This window comes from Anas acuta, chromosome 2 (genome assembly GCF_963932015.1).
Source record: "Anas acuta chromosome 2, bAnaAcu1.1, whole genome shotgun sequence".
Taxonomy (NCBI): Eukaryota; Metazoa; Chordata; class Aves; order Anseriformes; family Anatidae; genus Anas; species Anas acuta.
In genome coordinates, this window is record NC_088980.1 from 112875533 (window position 1) to 112889933 (window position 14401).

Here is a 14401-nt window from a genome sequence, read left to right on the forward strand (position 1 = left end):
CAGTCTGGCTATTTGGCCCATTTGGCCAAGTCTTCCCATATGTTCTGGTGATACTTCCAAAAAGCTCATCCTCCAGTCCTGCAGATACAACAGAACCCTTTCTATTTTTTTCCCTAATAAAATTAAGTGGGAATCAAATTATTTCTTGCCAAACTAGGCAGCGCTCACTTTGGCTTTATTGCACTATGCTCTTTTTTCAATATTTTCAGCAATAGCCAACTACTGGTTTCTTTGCTCACACCAGTTTTTCAGCATTGGATCAATGAAAATGAAGAGCAAGAATTAACAAAGCCATATAAAGTTTTGTAACTTTCAAAGATGTCCAGTTATTTCTGACTCTGATGTGAAAGACTCAGACACTGAAGATTACTCTGCTGAGCTACTGCTGCCATCTGAGTGTTTCTTGCTGTAACAGCCCTGTGCGGTGGAAGTCCAGCGCCCAACTCTATGTGATGCCAGGCACCTCCTGCAGCAATGAACCCTCAAAAAGGATGAGGAAATACCTCAGTACTAACCTTTGTTAGCACTACCTGTGGGGAAACAATGTGTGGCTGTTAACTGCTGACTATTTTTTCTGCTGTGCATACGTTTTCCCATTAATGTTCCAACCACCAAGGGGGGCAGTGCATAAAGAACTGATATGTGCTGATGGATGTGAGAAATCGTGCATGACAGATGGCTGCACAGGGCCATGGGTTCAGCTTTGCTGCCTTCACTTGGGATGGCTGGGACTCAGCGCTTTCACGTGACGAGTGCTGCCTGATTTCACCCTTCCAATTGACCCTGCAGTGTAAATCTTGGTGTGAAAGTATGCTTCCTGACATCTTGGACCGGCTGCTTTTCACTTAACTATCATTTATGGTTCCTTGTTCTACCAAATGTGCTGAGATGGAAAAAAATAACTAAGGCTGACCTTATTTATACCATTTAAGATTTTATATACTTCGATTGGGTTCCTGCTTTCCTCTCTCTTATTCCTGAACATGGTTAGCGAGGTTTTAGCCTGTCATCACCTTCTGTCTTGAGATACATAGAGCAGAATAATCATTGCTCTGAAATGAAAATGGGAGCTGGGGCTAATGCAGTGGGTCATTACAGTCATCCTGCTGAAGATCACTCTTAAAAATTCTCAGCACTTAGGGCCCCAGTGGCTGTGATATTTGAACTAAAGAGTAAAATGGATTCATCACCCTGTTTTTCCACTGCAGTAAATCATTAACCTTTAGCCAAGGCTTGTCCAGACAGTATTTTCCAGTCTTGCTTGAGTTCAAGATGTCAGATTCTCTTTGCTGTAGTTGTTTAAATACCGGTACATTATTATATAGATTATACACATTAGTACGTGGATTCTTTGGTTTAAATGGCCCGCATAAAAGTGTTATTCCAGAAGTGTAACAACATGCGATGCAAAGGATAGGGAAAAATAATTCATTAATCACTGAGATTGTCAGATGTAATTTCCCTGATCTCGCCAAGCCCCAGGAACACGACATAAGGAAAGCACCTTCCTTTAATTAAAACACTTACTGATGAAGAAGTTTCTGCTGCCAGCCTTGCTGCATACCTGGCGATCAGCTTATGCTCTTCATCCAGGCGACTTGCGCTGTCGAGCACGCTGCTCGGGGTGTGGAGAGGAGGGAGGGAAGACACATTAATGCACACTACACAGGGCAATCTCTCTGTCACTCTGTCCACTCACACACCCTCGTTACAGAATTTAGAAACAAAGCATCACCAACATGTTTAAAACAGCAGGTGTTAATTGAGCCAGGGGGAGAAGTGGGAGGGTAAATGCCCTGGGGGGTCAGCAGTAGGGGCCAGGCAGCACCTTCCTTTGGGGAGAAACAGCGTGGTCTGCATGACCAGGGCCAAGGGCCATGCAAGGTGCATCTCCCAGACTACTGTGCCCACAGAGGGGTGGAAGGTGGTCCAAAACACCAGTCAGTGTCTGGTTTTACTTCTCAGCTTTGTCTCACCTAGAAGAGGGATTGCTTTTTGGAGAACGGATTAGTGGGAACCTCAGTGTTTCCTGTGGACAACTTCAGAAGCTTTGCCAAGTTGACAACAGAAAACACTACCTAGAGCAGTTTTGCACGGCACTTACCAAGGTCTCACAGACCGCTTTAGAATCCAGGAACTTATAATCTGACTCTTTTATTCTCATATTCTTGATATTTAAAAGTAAGACCTCAGAGAATCACATAAGGGTGCACTGCAGATCCCTTAAATGTGGATGACTTAAATGCGGAAGCCTACTCATGCTGCTGGGATGCAAGAGTTTACCAGCACCCACTGCAAAGACACTGCTTTGGTCACACGTAGAATCACCATAAAATTGCTAATGAAGTCTAAGAACTTACAGCAGGTATGCTGAATTCCTTTAAAATATTGCATCTTACTACAATTTGTTTTCTAACAATATCAAAGGCAAGTACTCCTCACAGGTTAATCCCTGGCCAGCTGTCCTTATTTTAAATGGAGTTTTATTATTAAGTAAGAAGAGCAGGAAAAAGGTAATGCAGTGAGAACCTTTGCCATTTCTAAATATTTAGAACTTTGCAGACAACCACCAAAATGAATAAAAAGGACAAAAACAAAAGCATGAGGAGGGCTTAGCTGCTCCCAGACAATCCTGGGATTTAGAATCCTACATTACATGATGCCTACTATATACAAGAGAAAAAAAGAAGCCCACAAGAGAAGGGGAGAAGAATGTTTTTGCTGTGTGGAATATGTGACAGCCCAGCAGATGATCCCAGACAGAGGCAAGCCTGCCCTCTCTTCTTATGGCTTGGAAATTTTGTGATGTTTTGGTTGAAGGGAGACAGGCACATGCCTCCCCACCCATGTGCCAATTAGGGCACGTAGCTGGTTGCTTGAGAACAAGCTTCACATCTCAAAGGAGTGCACAAAACAAGGGTTAGTTTGGATATGTTCCTCTTCTTCTTCTATTTATTTTTTTTCTATAAATTATACTTTGAACCTGAAAAGCCTGCCAGATGAAAATAGCACAGAGATATTTTTCAGCAAAAAGTTCTGCTTCTGAAGAATCAGCATCTATAAAAGAAAAAGGAAGTATTTCTCCAAAAATACTCAGTGAGTTCATATCCCCAGCTACCTCAGGGGAATACAGCGTGCATCTTTTGGTTGGCTTGATTAAGTCCACTGGGATTTAGAAGTTATGTCTGAAAGATGAGTAGTGGTTGATATTCATTGATCATTAAACTAAAGCTGGGAGTTGTGTGGATTTGTTATGATTTGCTGAGGTAAGGGGAAAGAGACAAACATCATTCTTCTCTCATTCTGACAATAACCTGTGAGACTACAAACATGAAGTTTCAAAAAACAGTAAAGCTATGAAAAGTCAGATACAGAGATGTTCTGTGTAATCAAAGCTTGTGCAACAGACTGCACAGAAGACTTTTGGTGATAGACAAACACAGCCTTTTTGGCTGTTTAACTTATTTTATTACATAAATAGCTCAATTCTATTCTTACTCAAAGTCTTGTAGGATGACAACGTACAACTGATTTACTTCCTGAAAAGACCCAAGCTAAAGATGTTTTTCTAAACTTTCTAAATCTATCACAGCCGTGCTTCTTACATACTCATGCCTGCTGTAGTGATCTGTCATCCAGGGAAAGACAGGGGGAAGCAGCTCTTACAGACACACAGAATCATGCAAACCAGGTAATAAGGATTAATTTCATCACAATACAATTCATTTTTAATTTTTCCATAATGATGAAAGCTGTCCTAACAGATGGCTGTGAAAACAGCAAGCACTGAGCATCAATTCTCCTTTTTACAGCTATGTGCAACTGTATTACCCACCCTGGAAAAATAATGGATTATGGTTCCTCTTGCTGGCGTAACATAATCTACAACGTAGTCCTGGGATGTGAGCTAACCCCTGAAACAATGACTTTACTGAAAGAATCAAGCCTCTGCAGCTCTTTTATTTTTACTTGCTATTATGTCTTTGATATACGTTTATGTGTAGGTGGATGTCATAAAATAGATGTAGCAGTGCATAAAATTTGGTTTATGAATGCCAGAAATCACTGGCCCCAAAGCTTTGTAAATTAAATCTCAATGTCTGAGATAAATTTAATTCTGAAATGTACCTATTCTGTGTGATCATTAAGCACAGAGGTATGTACAGCAGCATTATCCTCAGATGCCAAGCCTTTTATGTCTCTGATTTCTGGTTTGCCATAATTCACTTCTGTTTTACTTCAGCAACTTCATGGACAATGATACAGTGAAATACACACAAGCTTTAAAATACGAATACGTGTGTAGAATTTGGGATCCTGCAGAGAACATTGCAGGCATCCTTTTGAAATAAATTCATCTTTTTACACAAAAATAATCTGCTAATGATCCTTCTTTTCTAAAAAAGTTAAACATTTTTTTTTTAACATTGCTTCTCCATTAGTTACCATTTCTTTAAAGACCTTATAATCATTAGCAATATTGGTCTGGTGGAATTATTAGCATTCAAATGTCGGATATCCAATATTTCCTTTACAATAGGAGTTCTTTTTTAGGCTTTTGTTGATTTGTATAATATATTACAGCCTAAAGGAGGATCTTAAAAAAAAAGGATCTTAAAACTCCAAGTAAAGGATCAAGAAAATGATAGTGTGTGAAAAGAGGAGTGACACCCAAGGACCTTAGCTCTTTCTCATGCTTCAGATGCGTCATATTAGCCAGTTCTGCAGTACAAGCCCTGCACTAGGTGATATAGATGGTCTCTGGAAAAATTATGTCATCACCGGTTTGAGAAGTCTCAGAAATGCCACTCTCTCATTGAAGTTTTGCAGTAGGGGAATCAGCATGGGCTGCATGGTGTGCTCTTATTCTACTGAATTTAAACTTTCACTCAGTAAATAAATAAACGAATAATTCATTATGAAAAGTACTGCCAAAATAAAGGGTAGGTTTCTAAACATTTGGGCTACAAGAACAATGTCATAATAACAACCCAGTAAATGTATTTACCTGTGACGTGTTCAAAATTGTTCTGCTTTTAAGGCATTTTAAGCTGCGACATATCATCTGAGCTCTTTACTATTGTTAAATTGCAATTTCCTTTAGAACCACCTAGATTTTACCATTGAAACGTTGGTATCACTCAGATATGCAGATATAATCAGAGAAATTAATTCCACTCAAGAGAGCCCACTGTCTATACATTTCCTCTGTAATCAGCATCTCTGATTTTTTTCCTCTTTCAATAGAGGACTTTTAGTAGAAATCCAGCTTAAGTATTTTGAAGCACACGAAGCTCTGAGCTGCCCTGTAGATTTGCTTTACTTTCTCCACAGCTATCTCAAAGAGAGAGACCTGTCTTCCTAGCTAGCTAGCTGTTTTGCATGCTCGTGTAAAAAACGTCTTTGAAAACAACATGGAATACCACGGTGCTTTTATAGTACAGAAGTATGACTCACCATACTACTACAGAGTATAACATAAAAAATCAGAAAGTATTTTATCTTTTTCTGCAACTGTAAAGAAAGACTGAAATACATGGAATTAACATTCAAGACTAAGTAGAATCTCTTACTTGTGTGAACAAAAAGGAAAACGATTTGCAGTTAAAAGCTTTTCCCCCCCCCCCCAGAATTAGTCCCTAAAAATGAACTAAATTAAATATCAAGTATTGATTTTGCACTTTAAGATTAAAACAAGCAAAACATCTGCTTAAGGGGTGCTATTTTTACCTATACAGTTACTATAAATACTAAGTTAGTCCTTCTCTTGTTTCTTAATTTGCCCTGGAGTACTGGATTCTAAAAAACCCTGATGAAGCTTATTAGCCTTTGAAGGATGGAAAGGAAAACTTGTACTTCTAATTCCAGTATTAACTAACTGCAGATGAAAGACAAAGATAAGCACTGAAAATTAATTAATTTAAAAGATCAAATATGAATACTAGATACACTTTAAAAAAAAGCACACGCACACAACAATAATACTAACTGGGGTATAGTGGATTGAGCATTAGCCTGACTCAGTATCTAAAACAACAATTTGTTCTGTTTTGAAATATGACTTTATAGCTGTCAGGATACTTGTGTTCTTTATGCTCACAAAGTGTATTTGTATTTTGCTTGAAGATGGAGGCCCATCTACTGTCATTCCTCTTTTCATCTTCAGATGCCAGTAGCACTTGAAAATATGCCATGGCATGTATGGGTTTGTATACATGGTATTTTGCAGGGAGACACAAAAGCTGAGCTTGCTAGCTGCTGCGTCCCCTGAAATCAGGAGCTACCTGGTTATGGTCAGCTACATGCTTTACTCTAGTGATCAAATCTTGAGCTGCAGGGCAAATGAGCTTGAACTCAGCACTGTCCTAACACAGCTGTGTGTGTTTTGAGCAAACCGCAACCAGCCATGTAAGGGCATGGGCAGGAGGAATGCACGTTTTCCCGAAGATGCTGCCCCAGTTGACGAGATGCAGCAGCTGAGACCTCACCTACCCCTCCTGGAAACCAGCTTCACAAAGGAGCTCCAGAATGACAACATTTTGTTTCTTCTTCCTGTCCTTACCAAAACATAACCATCCCTATTGCTAGTCTCACTGCAGCTGAGCAGAAAGTGACAATGCAACATGGTTTGATGCACGACTAAGACTGCTGTCCATCTCAGTTATGCTTCTGTCAACATCTAATTGGTATCTCATATAAATGATTGAGATTGTTTCTAGTTGAAGAAGCTGTGGCTGCAGTGATTTAAAGTCAGTAATCAGATGTTATGTACCATACTTTGCGTCAGTTATTTAAACAATTAAGGCCATTATCAATCACTCTCCATTCATCCCTCAAAAACATGACACTTGAAGGATGTTACGGCACATAAGTTTTATGTGCGGATTTGAATACAAACGTCCTGTGACTTAGTGAGGTTGGCCCAACTGCTTGAAGGAACATGGAATAAATTGGATAAAATTCAGAGGACAGAGATGGTAAAGATGAGTCTTAGCATTCACAAAGGGGTCTAACTGGTGGTTAACTGGTTTAACTGAGGCTAAACCAGTCACAGCTATAGCATTAATAGCCCACCACCAAAAATGACTAAACCAGGTCAGCCAAAACTGAAATTACCCTTCAAAATGCTTTTGTTTTGGAGAAGTGGTTTTAGCTTTTCTCTTTAAGAACCAGTTTGCCTTTTCCCCACACTGGCAAATTCCAGTGGGCTGCAGAGTAGAGAAGCAGATCCAGAACAACAAAAGCAGAATCTTTTCTCCACTGCGCATTGCTACATGGCAAATCACTGTCATTTCCAACTGCAGCTACACACAGAAGTGAGTTTTGTAAGACTGCAGAGAACCACTGCATTCACCCTCCCTAAAGACACTGTCTTGTTGCCTTCTCTACGTATAAGAGTATATGCAGAGTTTCTCCTAACCCAGGAAATACTCTGCAGTAGCAGTAGGAGAAACTGAAGGGCTCATTATGAGTGAAAAAAACCTGCATGAGCATAGTTTCATCAGAAACATCCTGCATTTTTCTCTTCAGTGCCATATCTTCTGCACTGCTCACCATCTCTCTGGTACAGGGATGCCAGGACTAGAGTTTTCTTGCACTCGGAGAGGCAAGCCAGCACATCCTCCATGGATGGCCTGCTGTGCTGCTGTTGTCCACCAGTGTCAGGACAGCGCATAGGTTTAGTAGACAAAGCTCCATACTCCCTCCAGCAGAAATAATGAACTATGCTCAAGTATGCTTAAAACCTGTCATACCTGAATTTGTATGAAAGATAAGGGCAAATATGTATACAAGATGTAAGCAATGCAGAAGTCAGGTAGATGTAAAAACAGTGCCTGACATAAGTAAAAACTGAAATGAACTCCTTCCTTCAGTAGGCTAGTAAGCAAATTCCTATTATTATCATTATTTACATATTATTATCATTTCTTACTTCCAAGGTACGACGAAGCTACAAATTATATACCACCTCAGCAATTATTTCCTTGAAAACACAGACTTGTCAGTCATCGCTGCGTGAACATCTCCGTGCTGCTGACAAGACCTGCGCTGACTGGTGTGTGGCATCCCAAACCAATTTGTATAGTCACTCTTTAACTAAGTGCTTCTTTGCAATACCTTGCTATTTAGCATCACTAGAGGGAATAACAGCGATTGCCAGCTCTGGGAGGACATACCCCACATGCATACGCATTCCCTTTAGGTTAGTGCTTATAGCGAGCTGCGTGATGTGCAGCCATGAGGAAGCGAGGAGAGCTCTTGGCCGACCAACATCCCTTTCCTGGGTTCCCCAAAGGTGTCAAACCTGCACTAACCGTGCGGGGTTGCTCTGCAGCATGTTGACATACAACCCGATGAGTACATGTTCATCGGCCAGCCTGTCTGCAACATCGAGGCTGTACTGTAACCTGGAACGGGGTCAGGGGGAGAGAGGGTGCAGTCCAGACAGACAGAGGGAAATAAACAGAGAAAGCAGGAGCAAGTGAGATTATGAAATGGGAATTTAGGAACGAATAATTAAATGCTCTTAGAAAAAAAAAGTGCAGAAATTATTTTGTTATTGTTGTCACATATTAAGGATTTAATGGCTTAGGATGGTTGAATACAACTCAGTTACAGAGCCAGCCACGGAAATCAGTGAGCTGCCAGATCAGGCCAGGGACTGGGGCTATACAGTACCATTTATTTTAAAATAAAGCAGATTGTGAGGTCAGCTCTAATTGCTATATACTATGTATAGTTCATATACATCAAATATATCTATGTTACACACAATTAACATAGTGAAATCACAAGCTGGATTTGCTTGGAAGTGTCTGATCAAGACCTCACATCCAGGTGTACATGAATATATTTAAGCGTGCCCTACTTAGCTCACAGGGTTAATTGGTTATTAGAATTTTCTGAGGAAAGATATTTAAGTAATGCATTAAAAGCAGAGGAAATAGAGGAAAAGTTTTGTTTTAGCTGTGTTAGTGCAAGCTATGAACATACTCTCTATTTAACTTACCCTTTGCCTTTCAAGAAAGCTGGAGCAGCCCTAGCCAGCAGTTTGCTCTGCTCTACTTCAGTATTCTTGTAAGGAGAGCTAGTTAATAAGACAGGAAAACTAAGAAGAGGGTAAACACTTATGTCTGAAATTCATTACAGAACAGAGTTTGGAGAAACTCATTAATGAGGTCTGGGCTTAAAAACCATACAAAATAAAACCTTTACAGAAATGTTAGAAAACTTTGGAAATGTGATGCCAAGAATTAGTTTTCCCTCCTGTTCTCCAAAATAAAATTATAAAGCCTTCACTATAGAAAAGACAAATAAAATGAGCTTCTCTCACAAATGGAGAGCTGAAGGCCTGTATCACTTCCAGGCAAAGTCTGATAAAAACATCACCTGAAATGCAGCCTTCAACTTCCCCATAACAGCCAAATTGCTTTTCTCTGAATCTACCATAAAGTAGTTTCAAAAAATTAGATAAGTCTTCTTATTTACATTCAGTGATAGGCTGCACCAATTTTGTTTTCTGAAGTACTGTTCTTCTGTTGATTTAAAAAAATTGTAGTTCATCAAATCCCATTTGTGCAATTGCATAATGCCACTTTTTTTTTTCCTAACTACAGTATTTAGTGGATTGCTGTAACTGCATCTTTCCCAATAGAAAAACATCCATGTTGATAATTTCTTAAGATAATACTGGCTAAAGAAAGATAAATTTAAATGTTAGCATTTCTTTCTTAGTGAAGAGTTTCTGGTTTAAAAAACAAAACAAAACAAAAAAAAAACCAACAAAGCAAAACAGAAATACATTTAACTTTCTTGCTTTTAAAAATTATTTATTTTTTGGTTTGGCTACTGATACTGTAAATGCCTTTGATGAAAAGACCTGTGTGTGAGCGTGCATGCACCTGTGCATCCAGATGTGTGTGTGTGTAGGCAGATGATGCTGTATAAATGTGATGCATGATAAACCTGAGCAGATGTTGCTCTGATGGACTGAAGAGCAAAACCTTTTATATTAAGACACCCAAAGAATTCACTGTGATTGGGTGTGTGCCATTCTCTCCCTACTTTGGGAGGTTCAATAAGGTTTGAGGGTTCAATAAGGTTATCAGCCTTATTGAGGGTTCAATAAGGTTGAGGCTACCAACCTTGTTGAGATTTTCAACCTTACTGAGGGTTCTGAAAAGGATGGCACCAAAAGGTGTTCAAAGAACCCAAGCCCTATTGCTTTATAATAAATCTGAAAGAAAGCTCAATGAAATGCAATACAACACAGAAAAAAAAAAAAAGCTTGCTTCACATTTCTATGTCCATCAGCATGCTATTTACATGTGCCGTGCTTCTACAGAAGCAACATCCATGCAGATAAGCATGCCCCAAGCCATCTAGAAGGATATGTCTCTCACTATGTTTTCTTCCCAGTTACAGAAAGAAAATGCACTAAAGGGATACAAGATGTGCCGTGTGCCGTACCAGCCAAAAAAAAATGCAGCATTCCGTTCTTAAGTAAAGATAAATGAGTTGCCATAATTGGAGACTGAGGACCACATGGTAGATTTCATGTTTTGCTTTCTAACAGTGCGGTGCAGTGTCCCCATCAGGTGTAAGTTCCCCTTACCAGGTATAAGCTCTCCTATGCTCCAGAAGCAACATATAAGGGTGGAGGGACCCTCAAGCAAACTTCACAATTGGTATTGTTTCTCACCTCCATTTCCTTCTTAGTAGATTAAACATACTAGCATCTTTCAACCTTTTCTTTTGAGTCATGTTTTCTTAGATTTTTTGAAATTTAAGTGTCTCTTCTAGACTCTGCCAAGCTGACTAGCATATTTGTTCCAATACCATGCCCTACACTGGGTGCAAACCTCCAGGCAGATGCCTTCTCCTCTGGGTAATGAGTTTTAATGGATTTCCACATGGTGTCCCAGAGTCAGACGCACTCTAACAGGCATATTGCTGACTCCAATTAGTTTGTGGTTCACTGCAACTATTTGGTCCTCTGTTAAAATATTTCTGTCCATCCAATTATGCTCCATCTTTTATTTGATTATTTGCTTCCTGGCTATAGCACTTATAATTAGTGTGTTTCCTCTAACTGATTTCAGATCATTTGGACATCAATTACTACCACTGCAATTGAGCTCATTTTTTAATTTAGAAACTGCTCTCCAAGCACTCCTTCCCATAACTGTTTCACCTTTGTGCCACCTACAAATTGCATACACTCACTCTACTGCTCCGACGAGGTCATTACAAGAAATAATGCTTATTGTCTGACTTAGGATAGACTTCAAGAATCCCAGCTGATATGTCCTTCTAGAATGACAGCAAACTTTTGAAAATTTAATTACTGATTTTCAACCGCTTGTGCATTGACCTTATACTAATTTTCTCTAGCCCTTATTTCCTTCGGGTACTTCTGTGTCATCTGGGACTATGTCAAAAGCCTTTTTAAGGTCAAGCTGTATACCTATCGCATCTTTTCTACCCACTGGACCAGTTATCCATCAAAGAAGTACATTAGTTTGGTTTGACATAATTTGTTCTTGACAAATCCACGACAGCTATTTCTCATCTGGTTATTATCCTCCAGGTGCTTACCAATTCTTTCATAATTTTAGTATCTTTGGATACCAAGTTTAAGCTGTCACTTGCATAATTCCTGGAATCTTTGTCCCTGTTTCCACCTTCAATGTTACTTCCTTTGTAAGAGCCAATATTAGTCTCCATAATTTGTTGTCCATAAATTCCCCAAAATACAGCCAATAATACAGAGATTGTTCTGGCCACAGTGAACTTCTCTGGATCCTACAAACTGGAACGTATCTTTTTAACTCACATTCCTGCTAAAGTGAGATGCTGAAGAGTGCTTTCCCTAAGAGTTAAAACCTCCACCTTGGAGCAGATGTCTGCAAAGATGCAGATCCAACAGCTTTGGTGCAAATATTACACCCTCTTTCGGAGCCTACCTGACTACTAAAACAATGAGACATTAACTCTTCCTTTAACAAGCAGAATACTGGTCAGTAAAATCCAAGGAGGATTCTAATCTTTTTGTGAAAACAACATGCAAAGACAACACACAGTTCAATTCTACAGCACTCCTTAGCCAAAGAAACATGGACAGCAGCAGCAACCAGAACATTTTCCTCCAAAGTTAGTTATTGTCCAGAAATTTGGCCTAATTGCTCAGCGCTGTATGCCCAGGCAGAATATCCAAATCTTTTTAGGTTTTATTTGGAATACAAAGAAGGCACCATCTACTCTGACTCATCGTTAAGACTCGATTTCTCATTGGTTATGGGCATTTGATAACATAATGTATTTTTTATACCTACTACAGAATTACTGAGTTATTTCGGGTTCATTAGAATGTGCTGTATCACTCCACTTATTCTAGTTGATTACACCTTTAGAAGAACTAAACATCCTAGCTGTGAGGGGGCACTGAAAAAATGCAAGAAAAACCATTCTGTTTCCTCTTATCCCACCTTAAAACCTGTAATTCAATAGTTTAAAGGAGACAGTTATTAAGAGAGAGTAAGAGATTGTATCCTTTACTGTGGCAGTGATAGACTGTAGCTGGGGAACAAAAGAATCCAAATAAGGAAGAAAATGTTAATTTAGCTGGGTGTAGAGTTATTCTTCTCGACTAGACAGAAGTTTCTATAATGCTAAATTAACTTGTTTTGGCATAACACATCCAGTTCATTGGGTTTACAAGGGCAATGCCTACTCTACAGCAATGTTCCCTTGTTCTGCTGCCCTCTAGGTAATCAGGGATCAGAAAAATAAATGTGAGATTAAAAACTGAATATTAGCTCCAGTAAAAACAAATCAGGACTTGTGGTTTTAATTGCATATTAGCTGTCATCACAACAAATTACTGTGATTTGGTATTTGGGAGAAGAACAGTGATTTTTTGTTTCTTCTTATCTAATATGAGTACTTTTAATTTATTCTTGAGCTGTACAGAGAGGAATAAAGGAGCCAGCTGAGCACAGTATATTGTTGATATCAATTTGCACACTATGTATATTTAAAAGAAAGGTATTTGTAATTGTTATGCCAAACCTTTCATTAAAGCTTATTTATGGACATGATGGCTCAAACTAAGTAAGCATTAATTTTAAAGGGATTGTGATTCTGAAGTAGCTTGAGGAAACTAAGAAGCATCTTGAGGAAAGCCTAAATCTGACTTCCTTCAAGCTTTGTAATAATTGCATATCCACCCAAAATTGGTGCTTCAGACTCAATTAAACTGCAAATGACATATCATGTTCAATCTCCTTTCAGCTGTTCCCCACAACTCATTATATTTACTAGTTATCAGAGATCTTTTTCTTAATAAGATTCTTCCTCTTCCTAGTTCATTTCCCTGTTTCACCCATGAATCCAGAAATGAAGACAGTGTTTTGCTGTACTTATGACACCATGTTCATTTCCAGCAGCAGGATGACTTGATGTGCTGAATTCAGCATTTCCTGATACAGGAAGAAACTGGTTGTGAATGGTAAGGCCCCTATGTGAACAAAACTATCTTAAATAAGTACCATGGGAACGCTCCAAATGACAGTCTGTGCCAATTCTCTTCTGCATAAACATTCTAATTACATAAAAACTTTCTGTAGAACTATCTGAAACCTCCGAACTAGATTGCAACACACATTAAAGTAACCTTTAATAAGTTGTCTGCAGTGAAAACACAGCCAGCAGAGCTTTTACTCTTGATTACATTCAGCTAGAAATTTTACCCTGAGTTTATACGATTCTCAGCATAATATGAATCACCGAGCATTTAATATAAAACCAGCAGAATTGCAAACAAGGCTGTCAAAGTCTGTTTCTCTGATGTATGAGAGGATGGGCTTCCCCTAATGAGGGCTGATTTTCCCATGGCAATAATAATAGTAAAACCTACAAAAATGAATGAAGATATTGTTATTAGTCTAACACAGATTGAAGAACTTGGCATTTAGGAGAAAAGTACCTTGGTCTCAGTACTTTCTTACTGAATTATAGCTAATGCTCACAGACTAATCAAAGAAGAAAAAAAGAAAGGTCATTACACTCCATGGTAAAAAAAAAAAAAAAAAAAAAGAAAAAGGAGAAAAAAGTGGAACTGCTCTTATCCAGCAGTGTATATTTTATGCAGAATGAATTTGCCTCCTCCTGCAGGTCACTAAGATGAAAGGGAGTGCTGGGAGAAGAGTGCATCAGCCGGAGGCACTGGTCACATCTGGAGCTCTCTAAGTAAATGCGAGGTCTTTGCTAGCTACGGGAGGGCTTAGATCTGCCTTTTCTGTGGCCATTTTGAGAAGCAAAGCAAAGTGGTTTTGGGAAGGTTATTGGCAAGTGACGCTAACTGCAGACTGGCAACCACCAGCAGCAAGAGCTGTGGAAA

The 14401-nt window shown here is 39.1% G+C and overlaps 1 protein-coding gene and 1 long non-coding RNA gene across 31 annotated transcripts in view; one reads left to right on the forward strand and one right to left on the reverse strand.

Annotated features, from left to right (window-relative positions):
* The window catches only part of DTNA (dystrobrevin alpha), a 217152-nt gene that overhangs the window by 27068 nt on the left and 175683 nt on the right, over positions 1 to 14401 (reverse strand). For 17 of the 29 annotated variants that reach the window (XM_068671740.1, XM_068671743.1, XM_068671742.1 and 14 more), the window contains 3 exons: positions 9011 to 9088; positions 8316 to 8408; positions 1528 to 1615 (listed from right to left, as the gene is read on the reverse strand). In XM_068671740.1, coding sequence (XP_068527841.1) covers positions 1528 to 1615; positions 8316 to 8408; positions 9011 to 9088 — 259 coding nt within the window. Of the gene's footprint in view, positions 1 to 1527; positions 1616 to 8315; positions 8409 to 9010; positions 9110 to 14401 lie in introns of all 29 variants that reach the window. The other 12 variants (XM_068671756.1, XM_068671765.1, XM_068671755.1 and 9 more) reach the window with 3 other exon arrangements.
* On the forward strand, positions 2776 to 5350 carry LOC137851035 (uncharacterized). Of its 2 annotated transcripts, XR_011092965.1 has the most exons (4): positions 2776 to 3096; positions 3593 to 3691; positions 3813 to 4727; positions 5071 to 5350. It is a non-coding gene; the product is annotated as an uncharacterized lncRNA (long non-coding RNA). The 2 variants fall into 2 exon arrangements; XR_011092964.1 differs by having other exon boundaries at positions 3813 to 5098.